Source organism: Gymnoscopelus microlampas, assembly GCF_963454915.1.
Source record: "Gymnoscopelus microlampas genome assembly, chromosome: 9".
In the NCBI taxonomy this organism is placed as follows: Eukaryota; Metazoa; Chordata; class Actinopteri; order Myctophiformes; family Myctophidae; genus Gymnoscopelus; species Gymnoscopelus microlampas.
The window spans coordinates 6,268,515-6,292,495 of record NC_139946.1 but is presented as its reverse complement, the minus strand read 5'-3'; the positions used below and the strand labels follow the sequence as shown (position 1 = coordinate 6,292,495).

At 43.6% G+C, this 23,981-nt stretch overlaps 1 protein-coding gene across 6 annotated transcripts in view; it reads left to right on the top strand.

Annotated features, from left to right (window-relative positions):
- The window catches only part of ralgps2 (Ral GEF with PH domain and SH3 binding motif 2), a 178,392-nt gene that overhangs the window by 85,601 nt on the left and 68,810 nt on the right, over nucleotides 1-23,981 (top strand). For all 6 annotated transcript variants that reach the window (XM_084067237.1, XM_084067240.1, XM_084067238.1 and 3 more), the window contains exons 7-9: nucleotides 17,402-17,491; nucleotides 18,589-18,681; nucleotides 21,479-21,605. In XM_084067237.1, coding sequence (XP_083923363.1) covers nucleotides 17,402-17,491; nucleotides 18,589-18,681; nucleotides 21,479-21,605 — 310 coding nt within the window. The remainder of the gene's footprint in view (nucleotides 1-17,401; nucleotides 17,492-18,588; nucleotides 18,682-21,478; nucleotides 21,606-23,981) is intronic.

The following is a 23,981-nucleotide window of genomic DNA, read 5'->3' as shown; positions in this document are numbered from 1 at the left end:
TTACTAGCCAGGGATCCTTTTAAGCACAGTACTTGAGTAAATGTACTTAGTTACTTTACACCGCTGGACGTCAGGAATAATGTGTTTAACGGTGTTCTGTTGACATCCTATAGACGGCAGTCAGTGGGAGTAACGTCATTGGTTATCCTACATTATGACATCATCAAGCAACGACATCACGATGTCGTCGTCACAACCATGTCCTTTAAAACAAAATGTCGACTAAACCCAGACATCATTCGGCAACTTATTAACAACACAACCAGCTGCCTTAAGTAACTTCTGAAGACTAGTTGTCAACGCGGCTGAACCGCACTGTCTGCTGTGTAGAACAGAGGATTCCCATTCCCAGAAGAATCCTAGACTGTGACTGTGACTGTGCTGGTGATCCATTCGCTATCAACAGCCATCGGCTTCTTTGATTGGCCAAACCCAACTCATCGGCTTTGTGGATTTGTTAGGTTTTGTGAGTCCTTTGTGCCACTGAACCAATAATAAGCAGTAGAGCACACAATAGGACTCTACTTGTCATTTACAGAGCAAGACTTAAAATACAGCATTAGAAATGTTCCACTGGACGCTGCATATGAGTGGAGGACCATCAATAGACGGACATACAGGTGTTGCAGTCGGAGACAGGGTGTACTTCTTTGAAGAGTGCCATAATAACAACATTGAAAGGATTGATGTGCACGTTTTCAACACAGTGTCTTTACGCTGGAGGACGTTGCCCCCGGTGACACTTGGAAGAGGAGAACATCACCTCGAGGTTCCCTTCTTGTGCTGTGGCATCTCAGCAGTGCTGGTTGAAGATGTCATCTACCTCTGGGGAGGTTGTCAGGAATTCTCTGACTGCAACGTGCTTCATGCATTTGATATTGACACCCACAGATTGTTCAAACCCAGGGTTTCTGGGACTATTCCAGGGCAGAGGAGCAACCACTCAGCCTGTGTCTTGGGGAAGGTCATGTATATTCATGGAGGATCGACCCTGGGTGGATTCAAGAAAGACATCTACAAGTTGGACACCATCACGATGGTCTGGTCAAAAATTAACACTACTACTCCACCTCCTAATTCATCAGGTCACTCTGCCACCATCATCGGGACAAAGATGTTTGTATTCGGGGGCTGGGGGTACTGGGATCAGGACTACAACACCATCAGAGTGTTTGACACAGAGACCGACTGCTGGCTGAACACACCTTCTACACATCTTCTTCCAAAACTATGCGACGGTCATTCAGCCTTTCCCTACAATGGAGAGCTGTACATATGTGGTGGTCACAACAAGGACCGGACCCTCAGTGATCTGTGGAAATTCAATCCAGAGACCTTCTCCTGGAAGAAGGTTGAGCCCAAGGGGAAAGGACCGTCTGAGATGGAGGGGATCTGCTGTTGCATGGTGGGAGATCGTATCGTTATCTTTGTAGAACAACGGGGGAAAAATCATCTGTGTATCTTAGACCTGAGTCCTAGCCTTAAGACGCTATGCAAGCTAGCAGTTATTCAGCATGGTCTGGAGCAGGCGGGACTCACACATGATGTCAGGTGGGAACTGGCAGCCATGACTACCAACAGAAACAGACATTAAGTAAATAATAAAACAATGACATTCCTGTTCTGTTTTAACTCAGTGAATGAGTTAACTGAGTGAATGAGATAACTCATTCAGTGCCATTGACGTTTACATGTCCATTTTTTGGCCCAGAGTGCCAGAAGAGATGTACACGTCCAAATAGTGTTTTCAATGTTTACCACTAGATGGCGCTGTTCTGCAACCTATGAGCCACCATTTCAGGCTCCGACACTGCCGCCAGGCAAGAAGAACGGCTAGAAAAATAGCAGATCTACAAGCTCATAGTGCGGCACTCGGTGCCGCGCTATTCTCATGCATGGCGAATTCATGCTGGCGACTTCTCATGCATTTTAAACCCCACATCTTTCCTCTTCGATCTACATCAGGGGGTCCTCACTGTTTTTCAGGCCAAGGACCCCTTAGCTGAGAGAGAGAGAGAGAGAGAGAGAGATCTGTTACTTTTAAGAACAGTACTTGAGTAAATGTACTTAGTTACTTTACACCGCTGGACGTCAGGAATAATGTGTTTAACGGTGTTCTGTTGACATCCTATAGACGGCAGTCAGTGGGAGTAACGTCATTGGTTATCCTACATTATGACATCATCAAGCAACGACATCACAATGTCATCGTCACAACCATGTCCTTTAAAACAAAATGTCGACTAAACCCAAACATCATTCGGAAACTTTTTAACAACACATCCAGCTGCCTTAAGTAACTTCTGAAGACTAGTTGTCAACGCGGCTGAACCGGACTGTCTGCTGTGTAGAACAGAGGATTCCCATTCCCAGAAGAATCCTAGACTGTGACTGTGATTGTGCTGGTGATCCATTCGCTATCAACAGCCATCGGCTTCTTTGATTGGCCAAACCCAACTCATCGGCTTTGTGGATTTGTTAGGTTTTGTGAGTCCTTTGTGCCACTGAACCAATAATAAGCAGTAGAGCACACATTAGGACTCTACTTGTCATTTACAGAGCAAGACATAAAATACAGCATTAGAAATGTTCCACTGGACGCTGCATATGAGTGGAGGACCATCAATAGACGGACATACAGGTGTTGCAGTCGGAGACAGGGTGTACTTCTTTGAAGAGTGCCAGAATGACAACATTGAAAGGATTGATGTGCACGTTTTCAACACAGTGTCTTTACGCTGGAGGACGTTGCCCCGGTTGACACCTGGAAGAGGAGAACATCACCTCGAGCGTCCCTCCTTGTGCTGTGGCATCTCAGCAGTGCTGGTTGAAGATGTCATCTACCTCTGGGGAGGTCGTCAGGAATTCTCTGGCTGCAACGTGCTTCATGCATTTGATGTTGACACCCACAGATTGTTCAAACCCAGGGTTTCTGGGACTATTCCAGGGCAGAGGAGCTACCACTCAGCCTGTGTCCTGAGGAAGGTCATGTATATTCATGGAGGGTCGGTGGAGGGTGGATTCAGTAATGACATCTACAAGTTGGATACCATCACTATGGTCTGGTCTTTAATTAACACCAGAGGTACTCCACCTCTTGGTTCATCAGGTCACTCTGCCACCATCATTGGGACAAAGATGTTTGTATTCGGGGGCTGGTGGCGTCTCCGACAGCATGAGAATGTCTACTACAACACCATCAGAGTGTTTGACACAGAGACCGACTGCTGGCTGAACACACCTTCTACACATCCTCTTCCAGAAGGACGCTGCGTTCATTCAGCCTTTACCTACAATGGAGAGCTGTACATATGTGGTGGTCAGAACCAGGACCGGACACTCTGTGTGAGTGATCTGTGGAAATTAAATCCAGAGACCTTCTCCTGGAAGAAGGTTGAGCCCAAGGGGAAACGACCGTCTGAGGTGGAGGAGATGTGCTGTTGCATGGTGGGAGATCGTATCGTTATCTTTGGACAACAACGGGAAAAAAATCATCTGTGTATCTTAGACCTGAGTCCTAGCCTTAAGACGCTATGCAAGCTAGCAGTTATTCAGCATGGTCTGGAGCAGGCGGGACTCACACATGATGTCAGGTGGGAACTGGCAGCCATGACTACCAACAGAAACAGACACTAAGTAGATAATAAAACAATGACATTCCTGTTCTGTTTTAACTCAGTGAATGAGTTAACTCATTCGATGCCATTGACGTTTACATGTACATTTTTTTCCAAGGCCCAGAGTGCCAGAAGAGGTGTACACGTCCAAATAGTGTTTTCAGTGTTTACCACTAGATGGCGCTGTTCTGCAACCTATGAGCCACTATTTCAGGCTCAGACACGGAGAGATCTAGGAGATCACATGATCACAAGATCTTCTGCTCCATCCGCTTCCTGGTTAGCGTCTGTGGGGAAACGGCTGTATCTTGAGTTCCGTTTTTTCCCCCCTGCATTGTTGATGAGACATGCCATTTTCAACGGCCTATAACATTCAAACGAGGGGTCGAGGTGACATTTTTGGTCTTTCGTGGAAGCACAGTTTAAGCCTCCGTGTTTAGCAACTTTTGGGGGATTGATCATACTGGATATCGTCGGTGTCCAGCCAGGACCAGCTAACTCCATTTTCAGTTTTTTTTTTTTTTTTCATAAATCAAGGCTATTGAACACCCTTTAGGTCTGTGTAAAATATCAAAACATTTGAACCAATGAAAAGTATTAAAAAGCGCCTCTGACGAAAACTCCCAACTCCATTGGATCCTCAAACTGTCCGTCAAAAACAAACAACTCCCCCCTCTCCTCTACAGCGCTGCTTTTCAACAGCATGAGTAGAGCGCGTTGCGCAGTGAACGAGGAGGAGGACCACGTAAACAGTCTGTTAAAACTATGCAGTGTACCTGTTTATCAAACTTAGCACTGACGCTAATGTTATGAAAACAAGTAATTATATTTCTAAAATCTATTAAGTGTTTAACGAGGAGAGCAATGTGACAAGAAGAAAGGCGTTCATAGCATTTCTGTCGCGCTATTCTACTACCTCTTTGCAGAAGTTATTGTAATATTTAAAGTCCTGTTTATTATTGTAGGCCTATATAATAAGTGTCATGAAGCATCAGGGCATTAATTCACACGTTGTTGTGATGCATTGTGAGCTTGGAGATCCATTGTTAGCTTTTGAGAATTTGTACCCTTTTGAAACCTCTCCCTCAGCAGCGAGTGGAGCTACTGTTGTTTGGACACCTAACTCCACTTCAGCTTGATTTCTGCTCGTCTGAAACTGCTAACTCCACTTGCGTTGGGTAAAGTGTTGATTTACCCGCGATTTGGTTAAAGTGTTGATAATATAATGACACATGCAAGTATCTGACAATATATAAAGTCACTATACCAACTTTGATGAGGCAGTATTGCTTTGTTTTAAAAATATAAGGTTTTCTTCATTTCCTGAAAAACGTATATTTTGTTTTTGCGTTTCCTGAACAATGAGCGTTTTGGAGTTAGCAGTTTCTGGCTGGACAGCAGAGATATAAATATTCTGTGACTACTTGAAAAGGTAAGACAATTGAGCAATCGCTGGCACTATTGGCAATTATTTATTCATGTAATGTAGAAATACTAAATTAAAGTCCAGAATAGAAAGTGTATTTGAGTAAAAGTACAAAGGTTTTGCCATCAAAATATACTTAAAGTACCAAAAGTAAAAGTACTTATTATGCAGAATGTCCCGTGTGAAATTTTCAAATGTTTAAAAATATTTTGAGAATAGCAGATCCAAAAGCTCACAATGCTTATAGGAATAGTTTGTTTGGTGTATCCATCATTTATTCCAACTCGTAGCGACTGGCGGGACTAAACTAGTAGTTATACTCAATTCATTTAAATGGGGATTGGTTGAAACTAACAGAGGGAACCAATACCAAGCAGCGCCGGAAAAAACTGAACCAGCAATTGGAACCACCCTATTTTTTTAATGTATTTTTTCAGTAGGCATTGTCTAGATCGGATCTCATTTCTCTCTCTCTCTGTCTGTCTCACTGTAAATGGTAAACAGTGCATTTATATAGCGCTTTTATCCAAAGCCCTTTACATAGATTATGCATTAGATTCACACATTCACACACACATTCACACACCGATGGCGGAGGAAACCATGCAGGGCACCAACCTGCTTATCTGGAGCAATTAGGGGTTCAGCGTCTTGCTTAAGGACACTTCGACACTAACTCTGGGGGAGCCCGGAATCTAACTGGGAACCGTGAGGTCCCTCTCTCTGTCTCTCAGTCTCTACAGAACAGTGGACAATCTCGAGGTGTTTGACTTAACTGGAAATGGATGTAATGTATTCATATTTTATGGTAAAATGATTGTTGAGCGATTTGTTAGAATAACGTTTTGGTTAAAAAATCTAAAATCTCTCTCTGAGAGAGAGACAGAGAGACAGACAGACATGTTTCCCCCTCAAGCTATCAGAGATGTGAACAACGAGCCAACTGTCTTTTTAACCTGTAACCATCTGCTGTTTACCTCGAGGAGAGCTGTCTACAGCAGTGGTTCTCACACTTTTTCATGTCAAGGACCCCCAAATTGACACTTATTAGCCCGCGGACCCCCATTTCAAAAGATATGCCATGGCTCTAGCAGTGATTCTCAACCATTTTAATGTCAAGGACCCCCAGTTTAACATGCATTAGGGCTACAGACCCCCATTTAATGGCATTTCTATCACTTGGACCGCAATTTATATTATAAAATCTATTTCAATTTAACCCTGAGTGTACAAATGGAACCAAATGGACCCGTTAGGGTCGATTTTGTTCCATTTGTACACTCTCAGAGTTACAGACCCATGAGGGTCCATTTGGTGCCTAATCTATCATTTAGCTAGGGACCCCCTGGAACTCCCTCAAGGACCCCTGGGGGTCCCCGGACCCCACTTTGAGAACCAATGGTCTACAGTACAGGGTCTGTGCGCGTGTGTGGTTAATTTTTTGAAATAATTAAAATCTACAAAGTAACTAAAGTTTTCAAATAATTGTAGTGGAGTAAAAGTACGATATTTGCCCTGAGATGTAGTAAAATACTTTTTTAGATTTTTAAATTTATTTTAGAAACGGTTCATCTTTCACTGAAGAGGGACAATGCCCATCGCAAGTTGATGATGTAATTTGTCCATGTGTGGTCCAGTAATGTATGGAATGCATGTGCAAAAAACATATTTAGAATATTGATTTGATGCACTTGATCATATTAACTTTATGAAGTATTAAGTTAGTTTTTATTTTCACATGCATTCCATAAGTTCCATAGGGCTAGACCACACATGGACAAATGACATCATCAACTTGCGACAGGCATTGTCCCTATTGAGTAAAGATTAACTTATATTTCTAAACTAAATACAATATTTAAGGTGTTTTTTAATTTTACATTTTAGTTATAGAGAACAATTAATGTATTAACAAAATAATGTATTAAGGCATATTTGGCTTACTAGCCAGGGATCCTTTTAAGCACAGTACTTGAGTAAATGTACTTAGTTACTTTACATCGCTGGACGTCAGGAATAATGTGTTTAACGGTGTTCTGTTGACATCCTATAGACGGCAGTCAGTTGGAGTAACGTCATTGGTTATCCTACATTATGACATCATCAAGCAACGACATCACGATGTCGTCGTCACAACCATGTCCTTTAAAACTAAATGTCGACTAAACCCAAACGTCATTCGGAAACTTTTTAATAACGGAACCAGCTGCCTTAAGTAACTTCTGAAGACTAGTTGTCAACACAGCTGAACCGGACTGTCTGCTGTGTAGAACAGAGGATTCCCAGAAGCATCCTGGACTGTGACTGTGCTGGTGATCCATTCGCTATCAACAGCCATCGGCTTCTTTGATTGGCCAAACCCAACTCATCGGCTTTGTGGATTTGTTAGGTTTTGTGAGTCCTTTGTGCCACTGAACCAATAATAAGCAGTAGAGCACACAATAGGACTCTACTTGTCATTTACAGAGCAAGACTTAAAATACAGCATTATTAGCAATGTTACGCTGGACGCTGCATCTGAGTGGAGGACCATCAATATACGAAAATACAATTGTTGCAGTCGGAGACAGGGTGTACTTCTTTGAGTTCCATAATGACAAAAGGATTGATGTGCACGTTTTCAACACAGTGTCTTTACGCTGGAGGACGTTGCCCCCGATGACACCTGGAAGAGGAGAACATCACCTTGAGTGTGGCAGCTCAGCAGTGCTGGTTGAAGATGTCATCTACCTCTGGGGAGGTTGTCAGGAATTCTCTGACTGCAACGTGCTTCATGCATTTGATGTTGACACCCACAGATTGTTCAAACCCAGGGTTTCTGGGACTATTCCAGGGCAGAGGAGCAACCACTCAGCCTGTGTCTTGGGGAAGGTCATGTATATTCATGGAGGATCGACCCTGGGTGGATTCAAGAAAGACATCTACAAGTTGGACACCATCACGATGGTCTGGTCAAAAATTAACACTACTACTCCACCTCCTAATTCATCAGGTCACTCTGCCACCATCATCGGGACAAAGATGTTTGTATTCGGGGGGCAGGGGGTACCAGGATCATTGCTACAGCAGAACACCAGAGTGTTTGACACAGAGACCGACTGCTGGCTGAACACACCTTCTACACATCCTCTTCCAGAAGGACGCAACAGTCATTCAGCCTTTACCTACAATGGAGAGCTGTACATATGTGGTGGTGACAACCAGGACCGGACCCTCAGTGATCTATGGAAATTAAATCCAGAGACCTTCTCCTGGAAGAAGGTTGAGCCCAAGGGGAAACGACCGTCTGAGATGGAGGGGATGTGCTGTTGCATGGTGGGAGATCGTATCGTTATCTTTGGGGAACAACGGCAAAAAAATCATCTGTGTATCTTAGACCTGAGTCCTAGCCTTAAGACGCTATGCAAGCTAGCAGTTATTCAGCATGGTCTGGAGCAGGCGGGACTCACACATGATGTCAGGTGGGAACTGGCAGCCATGACTACCAACAGAAACAGACATTAATTAAGTAAATAATAAAACAATGACATTCCTGTTCTGTTTTAACTCAGTGAATGAGTTAACTGAGTGAATGAGATAACTCATTCAGTGCCATTGACGTTTACATGTCCATTTTTTGGCCCAGAGTGCCAGAAGAGGTGTACACGTCCAAATAGTGTTTTCAATGTTTACCACTAGATGGCGCTGTTCTGCAACCTATGAGCCACCATTTCAGGCTCAGACACAGCCGCCAGGCAAGAAGAACGGCTAGAAAAATAGCAGATCTACAAGCTCATAGTGCGGCACTCGGTGCCGTGCCGCGCTATTCTCATGCATGGCGAATTCATGCTGGCAAATTCTCATGCATTTTAAACCCCACATCTTTCCTCTTCGATCTACATCAGGGGTCCTCACTGTTTTTCAGCCCAAGGACCCCTTAGCTGAGAGAGAGAGAGAGAGAGAGATCTGTTCATTTTAACTCATCTAGTGCCACAATCCGTCAAATCAGTCACGTGGCCTAACGCCGCGTGCGCCACAATCCGTAAAATCCGTCATAAAAAAAAATTCAAGAAAAAAAAATCCAAATAAAAGTTTTTTTTTTGGGGGGGGGAAAAACATGTTTAGAACCCAAGATATGATGATTTGAAGATTTGCTGCTCCATCCACTCCTTGTTTAACCTATAACTTAAAAAGGCTGTATCTCGCTTCCTAAGCACTTTTCTTTTACAATGAATTTTGGCTGTGGCACTTAAGGCCAAAATTCCATAAATAAGGCACTGAATGAGTTAAGAACAGTACTTGAGTAAATGTACTTAGTTACTTTACACCGCCGGACGTCAGGAATAATGGCCCTCATTTATCAACGCGGTGCAGCCCGAATAATGAGCGTACGGCGAGATCACCGCATTTATCAATATATCCTGACGTGGGCTTCATCCTACTTTACGCTGAGATCTCATGTCTGGTCGAGACCAGTTCTTGACGTTGGCTGCGCCCGTTTATTCCATTCTAGACCTGCGGAGCAGCATTGTTTGACTGTCTGACAGGCATCTGGACACATATATCCACTCCAAAATGTATATCTACACTAATAAATAATCCCTGTGAAAATATAACATTTTATAAAGTAATTTAAACAAACTGCTTTAACAGTCATTCGGTTGCATTGGCTATTTTAAAATAGCAGATCTGCAAGCTCACAACGCCACGCATTGTGAGCTTGTAGATCTGCTATTTTCAAAATATGCAGCGCTTCATGCGAGCGCATTTTCGGGACTCCCGACGATCATTTCATGGACTACAAACTTACAGTAGCTTGTCCTATGTTATGGCGTTATGTCATAGAGAGTTATGAAGACTACAACATGGCTGGGTTAAGGATATATAAACCCGACGCTCCAATCTCTTATTAACGTGGCGGCACGGAATCACTGCAGCCTGGCCGAGTCTGACTGCTTTATTTTAGTGTAAATTGAACGCGCACTGCTCGGTATGCGGTAAATAAATTAATATACAAACGTATTCCATTCATAGCGATGTGATTGTTATCATAATATGTCATTCATATAGGCTACAAGCATAAGTGAGAAAGATACCGCTGCGGATTCCATGAAAAACACAGGCGGGCGCGTGTGTGTTTGAGTGTGTGAGAGAGAGAGAGAGGGGCGTGTGCGTGTGCCTGTGTGACGAGGAGATCGGGTGAAGCTATTTCTTATTGGCTTTTCATGTCTTTGGTCGTATTCTGGTTCGTCTTCATGTCGTAAAATCGGGGCGTTTTGAGAATATTTAAGGGCGTGTTATTTAAATGACGCTCGTTTTCAGACGTGAGATTTATCAAGGCCCCGACCTGATGTACGCTCGGATCAGCTGTTTAGGATCCTTTGATAAATGTGACTTCGACGTTGGTGCACGGCCGAATTTATGGAAAAATATACGCCGGTTTATACGCTGCGTTGATAAATGAGGGCCAATGTGTTTAACGGTGTTTTGTTGACATCCTATAGACGGCAGTCAGTTGGAGTAACGTTGTTGGTTATCCTACATTATGACATCATCAAGCAACGACATCACAATGTCGTCGTCACAACCATGTCCTTTAAAACAAAATGTCGACTAAACCCGAACATCATTCGGCAACTTATTAACAACACATCCAGCTGCCTTAAGTAACTTCTGAAGACTAGTTGTCAACGCGGCTGAACCGTACTGTCTGCTGTGTAGAACAGAGGATTCCCATTCCCAGAATAATCCTAGACTGTGACTGTGATTGTGCTGGTGATCCATTCCCTATCAACAGCCATCGGCTTCTTTGATTGGCCAAACCCAACTCATCGGCTTTGTGGATTTGTTAGGTTTTGTGAGTCCTTTGTGCCACTGAACCAATAATAAGCAGTAGAGCACACAATAGGACTCTACTTGTCATTTACAGAGCAAGACTTAAAATACAGCATTAGAAATGTTCCACTGGACGCTGCATATGAGTGGAGGACCATCAATAGACGGACATACAGGTGTTGCAGTCGCAGACAGGGTGTACTTCTTTGAAGAGTGCCAGAAAGACAACATTGAAAGGATTGATGTGCACGTTTTCAACACAGTGTCTTTACGCTGGAGGACGTTGCCCCCGGTGACACCTGGAAGAGGAGAACATCACCTCGAGCGTCCCTCCTTGTGCTGTGGCATCTCAGCAGTGCTGGTTGAAGATGTCATCTACCTCTGGGGAGGTTGTCAGGAATTCTCTGACTGCAACGTGCTTCATGCATTTGATATTGACACCCACAGATTGTTCAAACCCAGGGTTTCTGGGACTATTCCAGGGCAGAGGAGCAACCACTCAGCCTGTGTCTTGGGGAAGGTCATGTATATTCATGGAGGATCGACCCTGGGTGGATTCAAGAAAGACATCTACAAGTTGGACACCATCACGATGGTCTGGTCAAAAATTAACACTACTACTCCACCTCCTAATTCGTCAGGTCACTCTGCCACCATCATCGGGACAAAGATGTTTGTATTCGGGGGGGCAGGGTGTACCAGGATCATTGCTACACCAGAACACCAGAGTGTTTGACACAGAGACCGACTGCTGGCTGAACACACCTTCTACACATCCTCTTCCAGAAGGACGCAACAGTCATTCAGCCTTTACCTACAATGGAGAGCTGTACATATGTGGTGGTGACAACCAGGACCGGACCCTCAGTGATCTGTGGAAATTAAATCCAGAGACCTTCTCCTGGAAGAAGGTTGAGCCCAAGGGGAAAGGACCGTCTGAGATGGAGGGGATGTGCTGTTGCATGGTGGGAGATCGTATCGTTATCTTTGGGGAACAACAAAAGCAAGAAAATCATCTGTGTATCTTAGACCTGAGTCCTAGCCTTAAGACGCTATGCAAGCTAGCAGTCATTCAGCATGGTCTGGAGCAGGCGGGACTCACGCATGATGTCAGGTGGGAACTGGCAGCCACGACTACCAACAGAAACAGACATTAAGTAAATAATAAAACAATGACATTCCTTAGTGAAAGAAAATAAAGTACAAATCCTAAAAAAAAAACCACATTATTCCTGACGTCCAGCGGTGTAAAGTAACTACCGTACATTTCGGACTATAAGCCGCGACTTTTTTTCGACCCTGCGGCTTATATAACGGTGCGGCTTATCTATGGAATTTTACAGCTAACGGCCACTATCCACCACTATATAAACAGATTAAACAAGTGAAATTGGAAGTGATGACACTAAGAAATGAGCAGGCAAAATTGGAACTGGAACACTATACAAATTAAGCGTAAAAATGGGTACTTTCTCTTGATTGGCTGAGATTTTGACACCTACCGAAAAATGTATTTTCTGTTTATTAAAGAGCTGGAGAGACGGGGAGACATCTGTTACTGAAAAAACACTCTATAGCAATGATTAGAATCAGAATATAGTATTTTAATCTTTTAACAAAATACTTTTTGTTTTAACCAAAAAATATCACTTACCCTACCTTTAAGTAAACGTACCAATACTGCAATATAAAAATACAAATATATATTTATATACATAATTGAGTAAAAGTACAAAAGTATTGGCATCGAAATGTACTTGAAAATAGCCGATCTACAAGATACAGTGACGAGGAGGAGGAACCGCCAGGCAAGAAGAACGGCTCCCACAGGGTTCTCAAACCTTTTTTTAAGTTAAGGACCCCCACAACGATATCTCTTTGGCCAAGGACCCCCCCTATCTCTCTGTGCCAGGGATTCTTTTTTCCGAGTGCCGCGCTATGAGCTTGTAGATCTGCTATTTTTGAAAAATCTTATTTTTTTTCAGAAAAAAATGTTTAGAAGCGGCCTCAGGTCTTAATGGGTTAACTCATTTTGCTGACCCCTTGGTACCCCCCCCCCCCCCCCCCCCCACGACCCCTCTGTGGGAACCAATGTCCTGCAGCACAAGCCCCTACCTGTTAACCTGCTAATATCAGCCATTTTTTAACATTTTGTTTTGTAAAATAAAAAACTAAGAGAGAGAGATGCTATTTTCAAACATTTTAGTACTTTTTACGCTTGGTACTTTAAGTACATTTTGATACCAATACCTTTGTACTTTTACTCAAGTAAATTTTTTTATTCCGGACTTTTACTTGTAACGGAGTATTTCTGCATTGCGGTATTGATACTTTTACTTAAGTAAAACAGTACTTTTTCCACCACTGCTGTGTATACATATCACAGTGCGATATACTGAACCTTGAGCGTCAACAACAATCCTGTAAATATAAATGCAGTGAATGAGTTAAGAATGGCAGCATGGGTTCCTCTGGCTCATTCGTCCTCGTCTCACATGGTTATAGTCACTGCTGTGATTTCCTGGTCCTGGGGCATATAGCTCTGTGGATTCTTCTAACATTCTATAGACTTCTATAGGCGGGTCAGAAGTACAGTAGGACACATTCCCTACCCATAATCCACCTTGTGTCAAGCCAGCTGGACTCCTCTCCCTCCCTTCCTTCCTTCTCTCCATCCCTCCCTCCCTTCCTCCCTCGTTCGCTCTGACCAGAGGATCTTCATTTCAGCCACTGAAATTCGACAGCATTGATATGCGTTGCCATTAGTCAGCTTCTTGTAAACTCCTCAGTGATTTGCTGCTGTTATGAGGCCCCCCCCCCCTCTCTTTTCTCTCTCACTCTTTCTCTCACTCTCTCACTCTGATCCACAGGGGCCCGGGAGCTGTAGTACAACCCTGCATTGGGGGGCTTTTTATACGCTCATAAACCCAACGCTAAAGACATAACTGCATTTCGTGTTTGTGGAGGTGCATCCATAAAGACAGTAAAGACAGACCTTGCTGACTGTCTACGCCATTGGTTCTCAAAGTGGGGTCAGGGGACCCCCAGGGGTCCTTGAGGGAGTTCCAGGGGGTCCCCAGCTAAATGATAGATTAGGCACCAAATGGACCCTTATGGGCCTGTAACTCTGAGAGTGTACAAATGGAACCAAATGGACCCTAACGGGTCCATTTGGTTCCATTTGTACACTCTCAGAGTTAAATTAACATAGATTTTACGAGACAAATTGGGGTCCAAGTGATAGAAATGCCATTAAATGGGGGTCCGTAGCCCTAATGCATGTCAAACTGGCGGGTCCTTGAAATTAAAATGGTTGAGAATCACTGCTAGAGGCGTAACAAATCTTCTCTTATCGGGGGTCCCTGGCATATCTTTTCAAATGGGGGTCTAACAAGTGTCAAATTTGGGGGTCCTTGTCATGAAAAAGTTTCAGAACCCCTGGTCAACGCCCTCTCCATCTCTCTCTCTCCTCTCACCTAGTCCAGCATGTCCACACTTGTACCCATATCCATGCACATAACACAAAACCATGTGGTCACATTTGCCTTGACATCATCTCGGCGCGGTCGTGACCCCGTTCAAAGACTTTATTGGTGAAGCGGAGGCCAAAATTGTAAAATAGTCTTAAACGTGCACATTGCACGTACGTATTCCCCGAGACAGACAGGGACACCTGCTCTGTAACGATCCCCACCGGAATACTGATTTTGTGTTGTTTTTTTTCTCCGAGGTGGAAGGCAGATGTGAGAGCGGACTTTTATGCGCGCAGAGTGTGGGGAGTTGCTTCTCCACGTGTGACCTCACATTCTTACATTGATGGGGGGGGGGGGGCTTTAGGAGTTTAGAGAGGTTTGTTGGTGGGAGTCACGTTTTAAACCACCACCTTGTCTTCATCCCACCTCACCGTCTTCATCTGTGTCACTCGGCCTGAGCACCGAGTGACATGAAAAATAAGCACATCTGGTTCCAGTTCCTGGTTATATTTGCATGGCTTAAATAAAGTTTTAGGTGTGTGTGTGTGTGTGTGTGTGTGTGTGTGTGTGTGTGTGTGTGTGTGTGTGTGTGTGTGTGTGTGTGTGTGTGTGTGTGTGTGTGTGTGTGTGTGTGTGTGTGTGTGTGTGTGTGTGTGTGTGTGTGTGTGTGTGGTGTTAAAGAGATGGACAGGGTTCATTTATATCTTCAGTCCTTGGTTCCTCACCCCTTAGTTCAGTGAAAGGGAGTCTGTTTCTAGGAAAAGAAGACAAGACAAGGTGCAGGCTGGCATTGGCATTGGGGCGGCATTGGCTCAGGGGTAGAGTGGCCGGGTAGAGTGAACTGGAAAACCGCAAGGTTCCCAGTTCGATCCCGGCTGGGGCGCTCCCCTAGAGTTAGTGTCGAAGTGTCCTTGAGCAAGACGCTGAACCCCTAATTGCTCCCGATGAGCAGGTTGGTGCCTTGCATGTTTTCCTCCGCCATCGGTGTATGAATGTGTGTGTGAATGGGTTAATGGCAAAATCATTGTAAAGCGCTTCGGATAGAAGCGCTATATAAATGCACCATTTACCATTTTACCATAAACTCACCGTAGCTGTCGAAACCCACAAACTAGTATACAGCTGAACCCTACATGCACGGATTGCACACACACAGCACACACCCACACGCACGCACACGCAACATCCAGACGGCGCTAGACGAAAAACACAGGATGACGAACACATACCCAGCAGCACAAAGCACGATTTCCCGGTTCTGAAGTGTCTGAACGCTGTCGACACTGTTGCCTGCTGTCCAGAGCACATCCATCAAACACAAGCTCTCTGTCCGCCAGCAGGAGAAGAACAGGAAGGAGCGACTGGTGAGAGACAGAGGGAGCGATGTTAGTCTGTCTGACTCGCTCTTATCAGGAAAAGCAACGTGCAGACAGCTGCGGCGTCTGAAAAAAAAAGCTCAAAGAGGGCCCTCTCCTCCCCCATTACCTTCAACTCTGCCTTTGCTGTTCTGCTTTCCTGACACACACTACCCCCCCCCCCTCCTCCTCTCTCCTCCCATGGCCTCTGATTGATTCCCTGACTCATTTGTTTGTGTGTGTAATCAGAACGTTTGGCTGGAATGTCATCGTCTCATTATCTCCTCTGGTTCATAACGCTCTGAGACAAAGTGAATAGAACATGCAGATTCCAAAATGTAGGTCAGGTTGCAGGAAAGGCAGAATAGCAACAGGGAAAATGAACAAGTCAGTCCACACACACATGGTAAAGTCAACTACTATGGGAGCTACTTTACAGTGCACAGACTTTCTTTCCCTTCAATGTATACAGTACCCATGTTGTTTGTTTTGCGTTTAGTTGTCTAGTACTGTACGTTGGAAATGGTATGAATTTATTTAGTTCTTTTTATATTTATGTATGTCTTCTCTACATCCTCTAACACTCAGTTGCACTCAAAGGACCACTATGAAAACTGGAAAAAGTGCTCCTCGGAGCACAGGTCTCCGCCAGGTTAGGTAGGTTATTGTGGCCTCCTGGTGGCGCTATAATAGGCCAATGTGAAAAGGGTGCCATTTCTTCTTGGGCCTTTCACGGCAATCGGACCTTGCATTCATGATTTGAGGCATTTTGTTCCAAAAATGTGTTTTGCTAAATTATACCTGCTGGTGGCGCTATAACAGGCCAATGTGAAAAGGGTGGCATTTCTTCCTCGGCCTAGTGGTAATGTGCGTGTGAAATTGCACGGAAAGCGCAAGCTGCGTTCATGATTTGAGGCATTTTGTACAAAACGGACAAATCCTGCAAATTTTGGAGGCCAACCTTGATCACATGACTAATAGAGATATAGATATGAGATATGTACCGATTTGCATGACGTTTGGATAAAATCTGTAGGAGTAAATGGGTTTTGCACAAATCGGCCTCCTGGTGGCGCTATAACAGGCCCATGTGAAAAATTTGGGGCAGAGGTTCTGAATTGGCATCCAGGGAGTGTGTGTGCACAGTTTCGCAGCGACAGGGTCAACGGTGCCTGAGATTAGCTGCTCACAGACAGATGGACGGATGGACACGCGGACACACACACGGACGGACGGACAGGGGGTAAAACATACTCTCTCGCCATGCCTTTCGGCCTGGCGGAGACAATAAGCTATCAAGTGTTTTTGTGCTTTATCATTTTATTTAAAGCATAATGTTTATGTATAATCTTACCAATAAAAACGTCATCAATCAAAGTTATACTTGGTTGTGTGTGGGTGTTGCGCACTGACGCTTGTAGATCTGCTATTGTTGGTGCACTACCAAGAACAACTCGGGCATTACAATGCTCTGAGCCCACAGATTTCCGATTATCTGCAATTCTTGGCTCGGAGCCTCACAAGCCTGTGGACTTTTTTAACACGGCAGAACTCTCTGTCTTTGTTCGTTTTCACTTCACATACATTTGAGGACCTTGAGAACATGCAGGACTCATTTCCCCCCCCAATACGGTCCATGTGCGGCCCCCTCTCCTTGGCGTTGGCAGGTGTTGTAACAGGCTGTTTGTTTGTTTTGTGTGTGTTTGTTTGTTATAGACAACCTTCTGGGTGGTACGAGAGATCCTCCATGCTCAGACGTTGAAGATACGAGCGGAGGTGCTGAGCCACTACATCCGCACTGCCAAGGTATTATTGATCATTCTCATTTTACAATAATAATTGACATGGTATAATCAAGTGGTTTTCAATCTTTTTCATGCCAAGGACCCCTAAATTGATATACATTTGGTCGCGGACCACCATCTGAAAATGTTTTGTGCCAGGGACCCCCAGAAGCAAAGATTTGAGTTAAAAATGTTCTCTTTGAAAAATTTATATATTCAAAGATTTGCACACATTTTCAAGGTTTTTCAAAAATAGCAGATCTACGAGCTCATAGCGCGGCACTCGGTGCCGTGCTATGAGCTTGTATATCTGCTATTTTTGAATAGCAAAAGCTAGGTGGTTAAAATGGTTCTGAGGCTATGTTAACTAATTTAGCTGGGGACCCCCTGGTAGTCCCTCAAGGACCACTGGTGGTCCCCGGACCACTGGTTGAAAACCACTGGTATAATCAACAAGTTAATTGTTTCTGCACACCAAATAGCCAGAAACATATTTTATACGTTGCAGTTCAACATTTTTGAAAATAATTTTCACCTAGAATGATATTTTTCAAAGTAAGGATGCCACATGTGGCTGGGTGGAAACAGCTGTTAGTACTAGTAAAATAGATGGGAAGAATACAATTATTGGAGTGTTGCACCCTTTCCAGAACGAGATTAGATTTCATGTTTAACAAAGCTCCAAAAGTGACACTAGGGGGGATCGTCCCGCGATACGTTTTCGACTTTTCGTGACTACGTATCGTTTTGGAAAAAATATATATCGTTTTGAAAAAATAAATAAAAATAATATACTGTATATATATATATTTTTTTTTGCAATAATAATAATGCAAAAGCGGAAGTATAAGCTTTTCCCCCCCCCATATATTTTCATAATAAAAAAGTGCCATATATCGTATCGATGTCGTGAGCCCAATATCGTATCGTTTCATGAAATTATCGGCACACCCCCATGACACACATACCAAATGTGTCATTTTCTCAGTCCATAGACTTCTAATTTGATTGGATCAGTGGCACTCCTGAGATATGGCATGTGTATGTGACGTACCAAAATATCATCTTGAGTGTGTTTCCAGGTACACTTTGACCCCAATCACTTTTTCCTCCTTCCAGAAACTATGTGACATGAACAACCTGCATGCGGTCATGGCCGTGGTGTCAGGGTTACAAAGTGTTCCCATCTACAGGCTCACCAAGACATGGGCGGTAAGTTTTAATAGCACCTTAAACATTCAGGCAATGCCTAACCAGTAATCCTAACTACCTGTACATTCCTCCCTCACATTGTGAAATATACTCAACCCAGTGAACACTCAACTCTGTAGGAATACACAGGGATGAATAAAATGGTAATACTGTAGCATACAGCTCAAGAAAAAGTAATCAATGATAATACAAAACAATAAAATAATTATCATTTAACACACACAATGTTCCTATCCACACGTCCCCTGGTGTGGTTTAAATCATCTGTGTTCAATACAAGTATGTCAAACAATTTCAAGTATTTTTCTCCCCCACAAATATCCCTAAAGGAGCTTTACAGTAACTCTGTCTTTGCCCTAATTTAGCATTACAGAATCTATCAATATGTATACATTTGATCCTCCAGAATTTGCGTTATCTAGCAAGATTTCTCAAAAAACACAGATTTTTTTAGAACAAACTGACTTCGATAAATCATCGATAAATCAATATGCACACACTCTCTCCCTTCTGTAGAGTAGAGTTTGAATGGTAAGTATTTAAAGTAAGTCTCCCAGTAGGACAGGCTTTAATGTGATTCAAAACGAAACGGGACTGCAGTCAACAGTGTGGTCAGGTTACAGCGATTAATTCAGTTCAAGTTAAACTCAGTCCAAGAAGGCCTCCAGCTTTCATCAGTATCTGACACTGACACTGATGACGTCTGGAAGGCCCAACATTTTCAGTCCTGGGACTGAATTGGTCTTGAACGGAATGTTAATGCGTACTAAATAATGTTGCTTTTGACTGCCATGCTACTCCAGTTATACCTTCCAGAAAAACTATAAATTGATTGGTTTGAACACTTGTGGCCTTACAACCCCCAGCCCCAACACCCCATTTCCATACTCCTGTCTCATTTCACAGTACATTTTTAGCTTTATTTTAATGCTTTATCCTTAAAACTTTCATGGTATTTACCATGTTTTAATCTCCATTATGCATAATTGATACACCCCCTTGCATGACGTTACAATGCAACGTGCTGTGAGCTTCTAGTTTGGCTGTTTTCGTCATGCGATTATGCATCGTACAACCAATTATAAAACAGGCTTTATGCACTCTTCATTTTTTATATATTTTTTTGTGTAAAGCCTTTGCATTTGAAAATTGCAATAGAAATAAACTATATATTATTGTTATTAAAGCGTAAATACTTAACTCTTTAAGACCGGGAACGCATCTGTGTATCATTTTTAGATTTCGTTGGGCTATTTTTTTTTAAATCATGAAAAGTTGTGCGAATATTAGAAATGTTTTCTTTATTTTTGCGGGCATTTGTAACTCAAATCTTTGCTTCTGGGGGTTCCTGGAACTAAATATTTTACAAATGTTCGCTTTAAAAAACATATAATCCAAGATTTTGCCACGAATTTTCACTATTTTTTAATAGCCAAAGAAATCTAAAAACGACACACAGATGCTTTATTGGGTTAAAAGCTATCTTTAAAACACGCCCTTGTAGCACACTGTCCATCACGCAGTGAAACTCTCGCCCCAGCCATCTGCGAGCTACCATTTAGCAGGTGCTGATGTTTGGACACTTTGGCCTCGACGGGTCAGGCAATGACAGGGAGTCGCCATATTTAAGCTGTTATTCCAAGCGCAGCCCTCGAGAAGACAAATTGTCTTATAAATGTCCATTCTCCAGACGCGAGGGGGGCCCAGCCGGTCCGTGTTTCAGCGCTCTTCTGACTGAAGACGCCGAGCTTACATAATGACATAACGACGCCCTGATGTAATGGTGGAAATTTATTGCGTTCAGGTCTGTGAAAACCCCAGTAGCTCCCCTTAGCCAGTCAAACCCACAATGAATTCCTACTGCTGGCTCGGACACGGTGCACCTGCTCCTCAGCAGACAGACAGAAAAAAAACACTCACGTGCAAGTACACACACACACACACACACACACACACACACACACACACACACACTCCCACACACTCTCCCACGCACACTCCCACACACACACGCCCACGCGCTAACATGGAAACACTTGCTCTCTGTAGATATCATCAGTAATTTCGCCATTCTCTACAGCCCATAGACTTCTAATTTGAGCGTATCGGCGGGACTCCCGAGTATCCAGTGATCTGATTGCTATGGCAACCGTTGCGTTTGCTTTCTTCAACAGACCTTCTTCGGGGAACCTCCCACAATGTTATTTAGCTCCCCTCCATGGAAAAGGCCTCACATCTGCACCTCAGAAATGGACACGCGCACACGCACGCACACACACACACAAACCTAAAAACACACAAACAAACATGCACTCACACGCCACGGCATACTTGTGCGCTGACATCACTGGATGTGCCCTAGAAGAACAGAGCAAAAATCCTGAGTGTTAATATAACCACACGAGTCCACTTTTAGGCTTTTAGTTAAATTAGCATTCAGGACTTAGCAGAGCCAGTGTGTCAGCCAGCAGTGATTTTGTGAAATAATTCAGCCCTACGTTTATCCACTTTGCTTCCTTTCTGTGTCACCCTCTCCGTCTGTACGCCGCGAAAAAAAAAATCACACACTGCTTCCACTGTTGCTGCTGCACTTTCATGGACATTAGGCTGCTCCGGTCGATTATCTTGTATTAAAGTGAATGAAGGTGACTTATATGTGAGGTAATTCTAGTGGTGAAGCCAGCCTTAAGTGCTCGGCCGTGCGTTATTTACAGTATGATTAAGCTCTTTAGAATGATATAAGTATTCATTAAAAACGTCTCTCTTTCCAATTCTCTTCCTTTTTCTCCCATCCTAGTTGCTGAGCCGCAAGGACAAGGCCACGTTCGAGCGTCTCCAGTACCTGATGGACAAAGAGGACAATTACAAACGGCTGAGAGACCACATATGCAGCCAAAGCATGGTGTCCTGTATACCATACCTAGGTAACACACACACACACACACACACACACACACACACACACACACACACACACACACACACACACCCCCCTTGTCTGCCGCCTCGGGGCGACTGGTTGCCTCGTCGCTCAGTGGTCCTTCTGGCAGATCTACGCTGCCACAGCTTTTTCCTGTTCTGGCCCCACAGTGGTGGAATGAACTCCCCACTGATGTCAGGACAGAAGAGTCACTGCCCATCTTTCGCCGCAGGCTGAAAACCCACCTCTTCAGGAAACACTACCCTTCCTCTTTGCCTGGCCTACTTGTTGTTAACTAGTTGTACGAACTCTTGTTTTATTATTTGTTTTACTGGATCTTGTTTATTCGATACACTTATTTGTTTTAGCTCTTGCTCATTTGATTTTCCTATTTTGTCTCATCTGTTTATGAAAGTAGGTAGCTGATATCTTGCACTTTTACCTTATCGCTAGGTATACTCTTAGTTGCTTGTTTTAGAAGAGAATGCACTTAATACTTCTGGTGATTAGTAGTTTTGTTCCCTACCTATGTTGAATGCACTTATTGTAAGTAGCTTTGTAATGTAGTACATCTGCAGTGGTTGGAGTTGGTCTCCCTATTCTTCCATTGAACAATTTAGACCCTGATGTCCGGTAGGACATCGTCACACATCAGATGTGACGGGTAGTGCTGCCTCCAGCTCATAAGTGATTAAGTAGGGTCGAATGGCTTATTGTCTGTATCAGCCGAGAATGCGGGAGTCTATCCCGGTGTCAATGTGCTAGAGATGGATTGCCATCAGCTCCCAGTACTTACTGCACGACTCTTGCTGCACCCAAGCTGTGCTACTCATATGCCGAGTTGGTGGGTGCTGCCGGGATCGAACCCATGACCTTGTGGTCTAAAGGCAAGTGCTCTACTGCCCTCCACTTCCGGTGGTGCGCCTATGTTTTAATTCCCACCAACAATATTTCTCCACGGAACACTAACACCATTTCTCCCAAAGAACATGGATCGTTTTGGTTATAAGCCCACTTTGTTTCTACGATGAAAGAGCAAGTTAAAATGTTACTAACTTTCCGTGGTTTTGTCGGCTCCGAGGACGCTATCGTTAAATGAGTTTGGGTTTTGTTTCCAGTGGGAAGCGAACGCACAGATGTAAATCCCGGCCACTACATTTGATTGGGTCAAGCGCGGCCTGCTTCCCGATCTGAAGGCACACCCACTTGTAAGCTAACGCGCACGCGTTCTGAACGGGGCTCCCGACGGATTCAGTAGCGCAGCTCTGAATCTGTTCTTGAGAGATTAGGTTTAACCCATTAAGACCTGGAACTGTGTCATTTTTAGATTAGAGCTAAAAAGCATTATTTTACACTTTGGCTATTCAAAAATAGCAGATATACAAGCTCATAGCGCGGCACCGAGTGCCGCGCTATGAGCTTGTAGATCTGCTATTTTTGAAAAATCGTGAAAATGTGTGCAAATATGTATATTTTTAAAGCGAACATTTTTAACTCAAATCTTTGCTTCAGGGGGTCCCTGGAACAACATATTTTGATGGGGGTCCGCGGCCAAATACATATCATTTTGGGGGTCCTTGACATGAAAAAGTTTGAGAACCACTGATATAGAAACATACGTTTTTCAGAAAAGTTGAGATTTAGGAGACCTGTAGAATCGGCTTCAGGTCTCAATGGGTTAATCTGCCCCAAACTGCTATGGATTCTCAACTTCATTTCCCTTTGGGTTTAGAGCTGAGGAGAACACGCATTCCTCCTCACTCTAGTCTACACTGTCAAATCCTAAAGTTGAATCTTTTTTTTTAAAACTCTGAATAGTGTACAAATGGAACAAAGTGGGTAAGGGTTTGGTTTTGGTACACTGAGATTGTATAAGGGGGTTAGTTACTACAGACGTGTGGTTTGTGGCTCCGCTTGTAGATCATAGTATTAATGCCAGCGTAGGGGCTTAATGAACGCACTCACTCCAAGGGACCGTGTGTGCATCCGTCCCACCAAAGTGGGCAATGGAAGCTTCTCAATGGTGCTTTTCAACTAGGACACATGAAAGAGTCATGGAAACATTTTAACAGCGTATTAATCTACAGGCTTTCCTCTAATATTTATTCCCCACTTTTTTTTTTGGTGTGTCTCTTAACTCATTGAGTGCCAAAAGACGTCAAAGAAGTCATGTGGCCTGACGCCCTGAGTGCCAAAAGGCGTCAAAGACGTCATGAAAAAAAAAAAATCAAAAAAATCTTTTAAAAGTTTTTTTTTTTTTTTTTTTTTTTTGGAAAAACATGTTCAGAACCCAAGATATGATGATTTGAAGATTTGCTGCTCCATCCACTCCTTGTTTAACCTATAACTTAAAAAGGCTGTATCTCGCTTCCTAAGCTTC